The sequence below is a fragment of the Phycodurus eques genome, chromosome 3 (genome assembly GCF_024500275.1).
Source record: "Phycodurus eques isolate BA_2022a chromosome 3, UOR_Pequ_1.1, whole genome shotgun sequence".
Classification (NCBI taxonomy): domain Eukaryota; kingdom Metazoa; phylum Chordata; class Actinopteri; order Syngnathiformes; family Syngnathidae; genus Phycodurus; species Phycodurus eques.
The window spans coordinates 17,528,196-17,542,388 of NC_084527.1; the positions used below are offsets into that span (position 1 = coordinate 17,528,196).

Consider the following 14,193-nt stretch of genomic DNA (forward strand, 5'->3'; position numbering starts at 1 on the left):
ACCCGGGCCATGACCGATCCGGTATGGAATTCTATAGATGAACGCTCGTATTTTTTTGTCAAAGTTTTAAGCCGGATGCCCTTCCTGATGCAAACCTCTGCATTTATCCGGACGTGGAACCGGCCTACAGTTTGCACTGGCTTGTGCCCCTCCATAGGGCTGCATTGATGGAGTTGCATGTTACAGTAAGCTAAAAAGAAGTAGAAGAAGAATTTCGCATTAAAACTTTATTAAACTTGTTTCTCTCAGATTAGGAAGAATAAATACCGGTGAGTATTCTTATATTGTCTGTCTGTATGCGTTACTATGGCATTTGTGTGTAAACATTTGTTATTTGAAAGTAAATGCCTCCCGTGATCTAATACTAATTTTAGCTAGCCCCTCAATAGGGATTTCCATTGACTGATAGCATAAGCTTGCGATTTGTAAAATTATGTATTGTATTTAAAAATTCAATGTGAGTAATTAGTTTTGTTGTGCGTTTAGTTTTACAGTAAACTCCAACTGGGGTGTCAACAAACAGCTTAAAGCACGCTCAGGGAGGGCAGAAGACCATGCGTCCCACACTTGCTACAAGCAACAAAGGGTATGTTCAGGTAGCCTTTACAACGCAGGAACTTACATACACAAACGGTGTTTTTGTTCATTTCTAACGTTTTTATGATCGTAAGAAGCCAAAATTTAAATTAAATTTAAATTTCGATTAATCGTCGATCCCCACTGAGTTATTTAGTCAAAAAGTCAGTCAGTGACTTATTTAGTCAATATCTGTGTAGTTTGGTAATTCGTCAAACAGAAAATCATTCAATCAATGAGTCAGTCAGTCAGTCTATGGTTTAGTTACTCAATTAGTCCATTAATTTGGCCAGTTAGTTAACCAATTAGTTAGTCAGTGACTTAGTCTGTACATAACATAAAGCCACATTTAAAACAGCCCTCAACACAAGGTAGTCTAATAAAAACCCTCTTAACACCTTCGTTCCGGGGCTCTTTTATTGCAATCCTGAGAGGCTTGAAGTTGATCTACCAGTCTTAGGACATCTGCTCGCCGCTATCTAAATCAGTTTAACTGTTCCACTAGAAACAATAGGCCTCACTAATTGATTTTAATGTCTCTCTCCACCACGACGCACCCAACATGAGTCGCGAAAGAGGTCTTTAAGATTATTATTATCACTATAATTGCCATTACCCCCCTCACTTCCCAACGTGCGAATGGAAAGCGGCAGTTGGAGAAACATCTTTGCCCTTAAGCCGAACACATCATTATTATTACTGGAGATAGGAAATAAACAGACACGCTCTCCACCTCCGTAGACCCCCTACCGGACTCCCTTATTCCCTCCACCGCCCTCTGCGTGCAAGCCCGCCACCGCCGGTTGTAATTTATGCAAAATTAATTGATACATCTTTTATAATTGATGTGCTGTAAACTTAATGAGTAATTTATGTAATTAGTCAATTAGGGATAATTCCAACATATGTTGCGTATGCCCAGAAGGTGTGCTTTACAACCAGATATTTGTCCAGGAGTTGGCGTATTCGTGTGTGTGTGTGTGTGTGTTACTTAATTAATTTTGTTATGCAGATCTGCCATGGTGTCTATTTAACGGCCCCCTTTGTGAAAACAGATTTAATATTGATCTTTCCTGAGCATAAAGAGAAGCTTTTTTTAGACTAGCCTGGGCTTCGATGGGGCCTTTACAAACCTTCCCAGACGTTGCATAAAAATCAAAACAAACCAAAAGGAGAAGGAAAAAAAAAACAACATGCACCGCTGGTGAATACATTAGAAAAATGTTCAATAAAGACACCGTTTTTAAAATATGCTCCCTCAGCTGACCTTTTGAGTGGCGTCATGCACGAGGCAGCTAATTAACTGACGGTGTTTTTTGAATATTCATACACGATGCAGCCCCACGCTCGCTCCTTAATTACATTGTTGGACTTCCTCTCCGAGGAGGCCAAACTCACCAAAGGCTTAATTATCGCAATGTATTCGGGTGGGCCCCCTCATCCACCCAGCGAGAACACTGTCAAGGACCCCCAGCCATGACACCTGGCCAGAGAAGGATGCATACAGTTAAGGGAAGGAAGGGGGGTGGCAAGGGTTTTGTGGGTGGTTCTCCACAGAGAGTTGGGCTGAAGTTTGTTTACATCCTTGTAGGATCCACTAGAGAGTGTTTGAGCAGACAGACAGCCGCTGGACGCCCCTCTATGCAATTAATCAACAGCAGCATATGTGTGTGTGTGTGTGTGTGTGTGTGTGTGCGAGCACAGTGATGATGGTGCGCAAAGGAAGACATGATTTATTGTTTGCAAAGTCGCAAAGTGCAGTTGAGCACATTTAAGCGAGGCGCCATTCATGTCTTTACCATTTAAGAGCACGCGGAAGTATAAATCTGATAGAATTTGGGCCTTAACAAAAGATAACAATACTCACTTTTGATTGAGGAGTATCAGAAAGGTATTCATTGAACCATGTGTATTATTGTGCTTGTAGTTAGAAGCAATGCTGGGAAGTAAAGTACAATTGTGACTGAAATGAAGGAGATTTTTCCAAGTGTCTGTACTTTATTTGAGTATTTAGTTTTCTGAAGACTTGTTCTTTTACTCCTTGCATTTGAACACAGATACGTGTATTTTGAAATCATTTGTCCCAGGTTGCAGACACCATTACATCTTTATTTACTGTGCAGGTTATGGTTTAACATTTGTTACTGTCATACAAGTGTAAAAATAAATTGACCGCTGTACACAAAAATAAATTCAAACTGAATGGGCTCTCACACCCCCTTTTCATGGCGAATTTTTAATATGATCAAACTTTGACACCACCCTTCGCCCACATAGTTGGCGTAGGTAAAAAAGCTTCACATTGTGCTATCACCCATCTGTCGAGGATATTTGCTTCCGATTGAGGCTCATTTTGATGAATTCCCTAGTAGGAGTAGAAGTATAAGGCTTGGAATTTGTCTTGAAATGGCAGTTTCAAAACAAAATTGCCTTCTTGCTCTTCAATTTTTGAGACTTTTTCGTGCATCCTGTTATGATAGAAATGCCCACCCAAGTTTGTGTTGATCGATAAAACAGGTGGCAGGGGCTGATATTTTTCCAACTTTTCAGGGAGCACTACTGAGTGAGTTTGGGGAGTTTATTTTGGGGATATGGTATACATGGTTATCATTACACCGCTCTTCTTTTGCAACCACCGGTAACCATCTGCGGTCGTGTCACACACAAAAACCTAAAAAAGATAAGATGCAAGGCCAGTCCACAAAATTATCAACACTGTGTCTAACCCACCTCCTAGAGCACTGGTGTCAAACTGGTGGCCCGGGGGCCAGATCCGCCCCGCCACATCATTTTATGTGGCCCGCGAAAACAAATCAAAATTGTGTTCTGGTGTAATAACTTTGAGATATTTGCAAGCCTTTTTTTGTTACCAATCCCGCTTTGAAAAGAAATGTAATAGTTGAAAAATCAGAAGCCTGTTCTTATAGGCTTCTGATTTCAAAACTGGTTATTCATCAATGTGTTGTGTATACTGTATGCAATTATATGAGGTAATCTTTCGTTTATATGGGTTCACAGTCGTAGCGGCCCTCCGGGGGAAGTCATTGTCTTTAACCAGTCTCTCAGATGGGCGAGGAGAGCCACAGTTGCCAATGCACTTTCAGTTGTTTACTGAACGGCAAAAACAGTCGAACACACAGAAAAACAAATGACGCAAAATGAGCACACTCACAAGGAGTGGCTGTAGACTCCAGCTTCAGATGTCAATCATTGGGCACGCCCCATCAAGGCACACTATAATACTATACATCCAGTAATTGCACTGTACAAGACCAGTTTATCCCTTTACATTCTTTTCTGTGCTTATATACAGTACATAGCTATTTTGCTTTATTAAAAACCTGGTGCCGTTTCAATTTCAATGTGGAAAATTATTTACACAGTACATGTAAATTGAGAAGCAGACTTGGTCATGGAACAAATCAAATTAACAATCAAGGTACTATTTATTTATTGTGGCAACAATGGTTTTTACATGATAAAAAGCAGGTATTTTATATCGCCTATGTACTAATAATCTTTTTTTATAAATACAATATCCTCTTCATTCTTGATTTGTATTCATAAGTCTCTCTCTCGCGCGCTTTCTCTCTCTCTCTTTCCCCCTCCCACACAACCACCCTTGCGTGTCATTTTTATAGTGTCTGGATAATAGCAGCCTCACAGACCTGCTGGGGTCTCACACACACAAAAAAAAACAACTGCAATGGGGAGCATCGCAAATGAGGAGGAGAGAGAGACGCAAATTCAATCGTACATGGCTTGCAAACAGGCTAAGTGAGCGGACGTATCCGGCAACTTTTACGCAAGGACTCGCACTTGTGCGCACGGCACCTTTACGCACCAGGGTTTCTCCCTTAAGGGATGTCGGAGCGTTGCAAAGTTTGCAAAGTATTCATTGCTGCTCCTCCAATGGCTCAGACGTTTGGGACCAAACGATCCGTGCAAGGGATCGCATAGGCTGAAAAACAAAATTAAGTTAAAAAAAAAAGATAAAGAAAAAAGAAGAAGAAGTCATGCCACGACCTGGGAAAAACTCTTACAGTGACCAGAAGCCTCCCTATTCGTACATCTCCCTCACGGCCATGGCCATCCAGAACTCCCAAGACAAGATGCTGCCCCTGAGCGACATCTACAAGTTCATCATGGACCGCTTCCCCTACTACAGGGACAACACGCAGCGCTGGCAGAACTCGCTACGACACAATCTCTCCTTTAACGACTGCTTCATCAAAATCCCGCGGCGGCCCGACCAGCCCGGCAAGGGCAGCTTCTGGGCCCTGCACCCGGACTGCGGCGACATGTTCGAGAACGGCAGTTTCCTCCGTCGCCGTAAGCGCTTCAAGGTGCTGCGCGCCGAGCTGGCGGCGTGCAAGAGCTCGCCCATGTTGCACTATTTCCACCACCACCACCTCCATCACCATCTGCAGCCGGGCGGCAAGCCGGGCCAGCAGGAGCCATCGGCCGGCCGCCTGCCTCTTATGCACCCGACGCCGACGCACTTCCAAGGCTACGGGGGCATCGCTTGCGCCCAGTCGGGTGGCTTTAAACACCCGTTCGCCATCGAGAACATCATCAGCCGGGACTACAAAGGCGTCATGCCCCTCACCTCCGTCATGCACCACCTGGGCTATCCGGTGCCCCCTCAGCTGATGACCTCCGTGTGGCCCCACGTCGGGATGCTGTCCGAGCCTCTGGCCCCGTCCCCGGAGTACGCGCCCTTCGGGGTCCCGGCAAAAAGCCTGTACCACCACCACCACCACAGTGCCAACGGGCCTGCTGCGCAACCCGCCGTGCCGGTGCCGATAAAGCCCACGCCGGCTCTCGTGTCACACGGCCTGAGCGGGATGTGCACCACGGGCTCCTCCTCCCACCAAGGTGATGCTCTGGAGGAAAAAGGCAATCTGCTGCATCCAGCCCTCCTTCTGTCTTAATCACTGACTGCACAGCAGAAGAGGGGGTTGAAAACTATGTTTCAAATATTTGTAAATTGAAGTCATCGTTTTATTTGCACACTGGATTTAACTTTGTGATTCACTATATAAATACAATCAAGCGCTGAACCCAAAGAAATTGAACTCTTTCCCCCCAAATGCAATGTACATTTTATTTAAAACAAGTGCATTGTGTGTATGCTATTTTCCCCGATTAATCATATTTGTTTGCTTAAGTGTAGCAGTGTCTTGCTTGTATGATAGCTATTTATCTGAATATTTATAATGAACTAACAACCGATTGTCCTCGGGTGTCATTTCAGTGATTTGTTTCTGGGCACATTTTGGGACGGTGCGCACATATGGTAAAAATACTGGACATTCCACTATACACTGTGAGAAAATTAACTCGACAAGGCCCATAGCTGTAAAAATCTACATTTGATTTGAAAAACAGGTGATTTGACATCAAACTTGTATTGAAGAGAGGGGGAAATTTATGAGCTTTGAGTCCACTGTATGGCAAAGAAATATATATATTGTTGTGTTTCCTTAAGAAAATACATAAATTATAGGTTATATTTTATTGAAGTACTTTGCTTCAATGACATGATTTACATAGAAAATATTCTTGAGTTTGTAAAATTATTATACAGCTGGATGATCAATCCTTTCCTGCAACACAGATGCAGGTAAGAATGTGCTAATACAATCTGATTTGGGGGTTATTTTGCATTTAATCTAATGTTTATATACTTAAAAAAAATATCCAAGCATAATGGGCATGATTAAATGCAAGTCATGACCTTTCCCTCCTTACACTTGTTCAAACACTCAACATTACATGGCATAAATCACGTACATGGTGGGATGGACATCGGAGATAATGCATGCATGCATGCATGATGTCCTAACTAAATGGGTGTGCACTTCAAACAGGGATTGGGATCAAGTTTTCCCTCTTTTGTTGGACAGCGTTTAAACAGCGGCTTTGAAGCTCGCCTCCTCTCCTCTCTGTGCACAAAGCATCACTGAGAGTGACTTATATTCAAAAGCCCCTCCATCCTCCCTGCTTAGCATCCCAAAGGCTCCCAGAGACGGCATCTCCCCCATTGTCGCACCAGCCCCTGAACAAATAATTGACATGCACCAGCCGGTCAAGAGAAGAGGAGGAAGGCGTGGGAGTGGAAAAAAAGAAAAACCTATTTGGTTTTACATATAATAAGCGAAACACACATCCACAATGACACACGTACATGTGACCTCTGTTTTCTCCTCAAGTGTACGTCTTTTTCTTTTTTGCATTCACTGAATTCGAATTAGGATCAGCACGGTGGCCTACAGATTAAAAGTTAAGATATTTTTTTGTCTTGCTTAAAATGAAAAATACAATAAAAATCTGTCATTTAAGAAGGCTGTATTATAATTATGTTGTTGATTTTCCTTGGTTACAGGTTTTCATTTCCACCATATTGCTTCAATAGGGTACCGAAATTATCATTTAAAATTTTCAGTTAATAGCAACTTAATTGTACTGAGTTAAATAAAAAAAATCCTGCGAAAGTTAAACTCAAAGTAAATCTTGGTTTCATTTTTTTGTTTTTTGTTTTTTACAATAAAAATTGTTTTAGAGGAGTTCCAACTTTTAGTATTAAACGTATGTCCACTATGACACTTAAAAAACAAAACTTCAATTAATATTACATGTAGAATAATGATTGTAATGGGCAGCACAGTAACCACGTGGTTAGCACGTCTGCTTCACAGTTCTGAGATTCGTTGTTTGAATCCTGGCTCCTAGCCTTACTGTGTGGGGTTTGCATGTTCTCCCTGCATCAGTTTTCTCCAGGTATTCCGGTTTCGCCCCACATTCCAAAACATATGCTTATATACAGTAGTTTAATTGAGGACTCTCACATTGTCCAATAGGTGTTAATGTGCGGGTAAACGCTTGTCTATAAGTACCTTGCGAATGACTGGTTACCAGATCAGGATGTACACTGCCTTTGACCCAAAGTCAGCTGGGCTAGGCGACAGTGCACGTGCCACCCTAATGAGGACGAGCACTATAGAAGATGGATGGATGGATGGATGGATGGATACACTCAAGTTGGGACCCAAGTGTATGCATGTACCTGCAGGTGTGTGCGTGTGTGTTAATCCATTAATCAGCAGGCTCTAATAAGGGTCACTGAACTACAGTATAAATAAATGCCACTAATTAAGACACAATAAGTAATAATGCCGACACTATTGCCCTCAGTGAGCCGCTGAACACTGGAATTATATTTGTTGTTATATCTCTTGCAGCTAAATTGTGTACAGTGGAAACCTCCAAAGTCAAGCAATTTATGCCATAAATGTAAACGTTTTTGTGTGCATTGGAAATAATGGAATTTTAAATACTCAGGGTGACAGGGTCAAACTATTGTCAATCATAACGCCTTTATTCATCATACAGGCATGTTTTCAAGTAAAATTTTAAAGTGTAAAAACTGCAGTAAAGTGTAAATTAAAATATATATACATCCTGTTAAATTTTCTTCACCAAATGTCTTATGGATCGGTGAAACTGCTGCCAGGGGCAATTTTTTTAATTTAACTTCTCAGGGGGCACTACTGAGGGAGTTTTCGGGGGTTTAGGGAGCACTAAAATGGATGCATTTTCACCGAGATACACACGTTTGCCAGAACTGGTGAGTTGTCGGGCATGTTGAGGCCAAGTAGGAGGAATAGTATTAAAAAGAAATTCCAAGAGGCCAAACCAGCAATGTAGTAAACAATAGTAGTAGAAGAAGTAATGAGTCACAGGGGGTCCTCTATTTATGATAAACTTCCATTCCTATGATATAACAGCACCCATTACAAGTGTAAATAAGGAGTTAACCACTCTACTGATAGTGAAAAAAATATTTGACGAGAATCTACATAAGGCATGAAGAGAATCTGAAGAAATATATGCACGTAGGCGGCAAAGCCGAAAACCAACATTAAATGCACGTGACCTTCGATCCCTCAGGGTGCACTGCATTAAGACTTGGCATTACTGTATAAAGTACTGTATATTACCACATGGGCTCAGGAACACTTAAAAAAATTGTCAATTAACAGTTCTTTGCTACATCTACAACGACAAGTTAAAACTCTACTATACAAGGCGAAATCCATATACCAACAACACCCAGAAACGCTGCCAGCTTCTCTGGCCCTGAGCTCATCTGAGATGGACTGACGCAAAGTGTAAAAGTGTGCTGTGATCTGATGAGTCTACATTTCAAATTGTTTTTGGAAATCATGGATGTCATGTCTTCCAGGCCAAAGAAGAAAAAGACTATCCGGATTGTTATCAGCAAAAAAGGAAAAAGCCAACATCTGTGATGGTATGGGTTTTTTTAGTGCGGATGGTATGGGTTTGTGTGGAACTTTAGAGGCATATTACTCTCCATTTTGCTACGTTTTAGAACAGTGATGCTCAGTGTACCACTTGTGATACACAGGCTTTCTCTAGGGGTACATGAGCGAATCACTGCCTAAGTACATTTCAGTTGTATTTACCTTTCAGGTTCAATACATTTTGATTCAATCTTTAAAAACTGTTGTTGTTGTTTTACATTTATTTAGATACAATTTGAATTTAACTTTTATGTGCAATGCATTTTAATCGACACATTATTTAAGTAGATTTCCACCCCCCCTATATTTAAATGCAATTTTAATGTTCAAACTGCACAATGTTTCAGTGGTTTACAATAATATTAAATATACCTTTTAGGAATAAAACCTGTCTTGTTTTATATGAACACAACTACACCAATTTATATTGTTTACTGTTGGTCATTATGGTGGTACTTGGAGAGCTAAGTATTTTTTGGGTGGTACTTGGTGTAAAAAGTTTGAGAACCAATGTTTTAGAGTATCACACCAAAGTACTTTATCCTGAGAACAATTTTAAATGACTAAAGACTATACTATCTACAATTAATATATTATCTAATTGCAAACATGGATTTTTGCCAGTGCAATTATCCATCCATTTTCTGAGCCGCTTCTCCTCACGAGGGTCGCGGGCCTGCTGAAGCCTATCCCAGCTGTCATCGGGCAGGAGGCGGGGTACACCCTGAACTGATTGCCATCCAATCGTATGGCACATATCAACAAACAACCATTCACACTCACATTCACACCTACGGGCAATTTAGAGTTGCAAATTAACCTACCATGCATGTTTTTGGGATGTGGGAGGAAACCGGAGTGCCCGGAGAAAACCCACGCAGGCACGGGGAGAACATGCAAACACCACAAAGGCGGGGCCGGGGATTGAACCCCGGTCCTCAGAATTGTGAGGCAGACGCTTTAACCAGTCGTTCACCGTGCCACCCCAGTGCAATTAAATTTTGATTATTAATCTGCTTTTGTTTTCCCATAAAGTGGCATTAATAAAACGCAGTTCTACTCAACGTATCACTGTGTTAAATTTGAGATGAAAATGAGTAATATGAGTCTTACGTTTGACTGAATAAAACATGAAGGTTAGAGGTGTGTTAGTGTCACAAGTGAAACTACAGTGTTGCATGGGCAATCGTGCATTAGTGGTAATTAAGCACACTTCACTAGGGCCAGAGGTGTAAATTCTGCACGCATTGTTTTAATGATTAGGCCATCATAACGAGCATCTTAATTCTTTTTTTAATCACCATAACTCATACATGCTGCGAAATTCATTAGCATGGCATCTATTAACACTCATACACCAATCTATAACCACAAGCAAGACTAATATTAACTGTTAGAGCTAGCTTGGTGAGTCAAACTTCATTGCTGTGCTCCACCCACCTGCAAAGATGCAAATTTGAATTATTTGCACTTTAGTATTGCCCCTTGCATCTAATGTACGTGGTTCCAATTTGGTAGCAATTGGAAAAAATCTCAAGGACAAGTTGGTCTTTGAAGCACCCTGGAAATTGACAAAATGACCCAAGAATGGCCACTTCAAAGCAAAATGGTGGATTTTTTGTGTTTTGTTTTTTTTAGGCATGGATTTTGTTCTTGTGAGTCTGCTCATGATTGACATGCCAACCAAATTTTATGGTGACACGTGAACCTGGCTATCAGGGCTGAAAAAAAAATAATAATGCTAGGCGTTGAGACCAAAATGTGGGGGACACACAACATTTTGCAAGGATGAACACGTCCCCAAATTATGATGAGTTTTTGAGTTAAAAAAAAACAAACTTCAAAATGGCAATTTATTTGGTCTTAATTTGATTAATATATATATTTTTTTGCACACAAATCATTTCAAACATTATGCATCATCATGGTCAAGCCCAGCACTGAGATATTAAACATTAAATACTAATTTACTTTAACATATTTTAAGTCGGTGGCCGACTGTTTAGAGCGTCAGCCTCACAGTTCTGAGGACCCGGGTTCAATCCCCAGCCCCGCCTGTGTGGAGTTTGCATGTTCTCCCCGTGCCTGCGTGGGTTTTCTCCGGGCACTCCGGTTTCCTCCCACATCCCAAAAAACATGCATTACTTGGAGACTCTAAATTGCCCGTAGGTGTGAATGTGAGTGCAAATGGTTGTTTGTTTGTATGTGCCCTGCGATTGGCTGGCAACCAGTTCAGGGTGTACCCTGCCTCCTGCCCGATGACAGCTGGGATAGGCTCCAGCACGCCCGCGACCCTAGTGAGGAGAAGCGGCTCAGAAAATGGATGGATGGATGGATATTTTAAGTCCCACAATATCAAATGAAGTCTGCTTAAAGTGTGAATATGAAAAATTTAGTCTTGAATCTCAAGTCTCAAAACAAAGGTTCATGTAACATCGTCTTCCAAGGAATAATATTAGGCTGTGTCAAATTCATTTCTTTTTTTGTGGCAAATTTATATCCATTGCCCATCTAAGCCAATGTATCATTTTCTGAATTTTGTTGGTAATGATGTTCCCCAAGGAACAATATTAGGTCCCTGGAGGGATGGAATATTATTTATTCTCCGTCGAAGCCAAGATATCATTTGCTGAATTTGAGGTGGGGGAAACGTACCAACATGTAAAAATGTGTTTATCGTAAAATAAAAAATATTGGTAATGTGATCATAACATAAAAAATGTTAGTAATGGTGTTCCCCAAGGAACAATATTAGGTCCATGGAGAGTGGGAGTATTATTTATTGTCTGTAGTAAGTATATATAACATTTGCTGAATTTTGAGGGGAGAAAAAAAATACCAAATGTCAAAATGTGTTTATCGTAACATCAAAAATATTGGTAACGTGATCATGACATAAAATATGTTGATAAGGGTGATCTCCAAGGAACAATATTTGGTTACTGGGAGGTGCAAATTATTATCTATTGTTCATCAAAACCAATGATTGTATAATGTGATTCGTGGCTAAACCACAAAAACAACACTGAAAATATCCAATTGAAAATACAACACATACACTACATATAATTTGAAAGGACCCAAAAAGAAAATTGTTTGTGAAAACCAGGAAGTTTAAATTGAAAAATAACACTTCCGGAAATAAAAGCACTGTCACTGAAAAAAATGGACATGGCGTAGAAATAAGAAGACACACAGAAAGTTTAAGAAAAAAAAGTTACTTTCTTTTATTGTCTGTTTTTATTTATACTTGGTTATTTATTCTGTGCCAATACTTGATTCGTTGTCAATACAGTTTTTTTTCCCTAAAATTCCCAAACTTAGTCATTCGTGTTAAAATGTTACTCAAAAAATGTAGATAGTAAAAATAATACAGCAAATTTCTTAATCATGTACAGCAGTTAACAGAATTGAAAGCAGTGGTTGACATGTACAGTATTGAGGCTGACCAGGAGACGTCTCAGTTGAGGTTTCTGGTCAACAAAGTGTACAAAACCAATAGAAAAACTAAACTATGATGGTCAAAAGATTTAAGACCTATTCATTCATTAATCAATCAGAGGTTGAACTAGACTAGGAGTGTCTCGCCTGTAATTTAAGAGTGAAAGAAAACGAGCCATTTTTAACAGAGAATTTTGCTGACTTTCTGCCAACAGTCATCTTACATGAAAAGAGAGTTGAAGTCTCCACAGAGATGACTTCTTTGCTTGAGTCCCTAAGAGGTCACTGTGCTCTGGGTTGCTACTTTTTTGTTGTTGTTTTTTGTTTTGTTTTGTGTTTTTTTGCTAGATGAAATTACAGCCTTCAAATGCAATCAGAAGTGTAATGCATCAAGGACAGACGACGTATACTTATAAAGGCATTGTTGTAGATTGGTCTGGTTTCAACTTTCAGATTATTAACGTACAGTGAATCCCTGTCCAGAAAAACTGTGGTACACCAACATGCTTTTAAAACATTTGAACTTGTGAAAACACACTTTTTAAAGTATTCCTTAGCGCCTATTGTTCTTACTCTCACTGTCAAGAAATGGGAGACTATCATATAACATCACTTTGAGGAGAGAGGAGGATGAGGATGTATTTCCGACGGCTTCTGAGGAAGCACGGCCTGCCACAAGAGCTGTTGAGGCAGTTTTACACAGCAGTCATTGAATCGGTTCTGTGTTCATCCATCACAGTATGGTTTGGTGCTGCCACAAAGTAGGACAAAATCAGACCGCAAAGGACAGTCAAGACTGACGAAAAAAAATATCGTTACCCACCTACCCACTCTTGAGGACTTTGCACGCTGCCAGGACTAAACCAAGGGTGTGCAAAATCCTCTTGGACCCTCCACATCCTGGTCACCACCTATTCCAGCCCCTTACCTCAGGTAGGCGCTATCGAACATTCATTCATTCATCTTCTGTTCCGCTTCTCCTCACTAGGGCCGCGGGCGTGCTGGAGCCTATCCCAGCTATCTTCGGGCGAGAGGTGGGGTACACCCTGAACTGGTTGCCAGCCAATCGCAGGACACATATAAACAAACAACTATTCGCACTCACATTCACACCTACGGGAAATTTAGAGTCTTCAATTAACCTACCCTGCATGTTTTTGGGATGTGGGAGGAAACAGGAGTGCCGGGAGAAAACCCATGCAGGAACGGGGAGAACATGCAAACTCCACACAGGTGGGGCCGGGATTTGAAGCCCAGTCCTAAGAACTGTGAGGCAGATGTGCTAACCAGTCATTCACCGTGCCACCCGCTATCAAACAATGCAAACTAAAACCAGCAGACATTATAACAGCTTCTTCCCTCTTAACGTCTTAAACAGTTAACTTACAATTTCATTGAAACACGCTGCCAATTTTGCACATTTCTGTCGGGACAACTCTAAATTATTCATACACTCAATGTTTTACCATGCTGCACTATTTGCATACTGTTGTTGATTACAAGAGGCCATTATGTGTTTGAGAACATTTGCACAATTGTCACTGTACCATATCATTGCACTGTTAGTCCATTTCAATTGCTCTAAATTGCTTGAGGACTCCGCATCATTTGCACAATTGCCATTATATCAGTATCAACACACATGTATGTCTTCAAATAGAACTTAGTGCTGCCCGGCATTTTATGGCACAACATGGTACTACACTTACGGTACGCAACTCTAAGTTGGGGCTTGCCTTTCCAATATCATTTGCGTGTACTGTATACTATTCCCGCAATTTAGAGGGGAAACACTGCATTAGGTTTGATTGAAACACCAAGTGAATATTAATGGATTGTCATGGCCTGT

At 40.9% G+C, this 14,193-nt stretch overlaps 1 protein-coding gene across 1 annotated transcript; it reads left to right on the top strand.

The window, feature by feature from the left end:
* The first annotated feature begins 4,592 nt into the window (after positions 1-4,592).
* foxb2 (forkhead box B2) lies at positions 4,593-5,510 on the top strand. The gene has a single exon (XM_061673507.1). The coding sequence runs from the start codon at positions 4,593-4,595 to the stop codon at positions 5,508-5,510; it is 918 nt and encodes a 305-aa protein (XP_061529491.1).
* Positions 5,511-14,193: the final 8,683 nt, after the last annotated feature.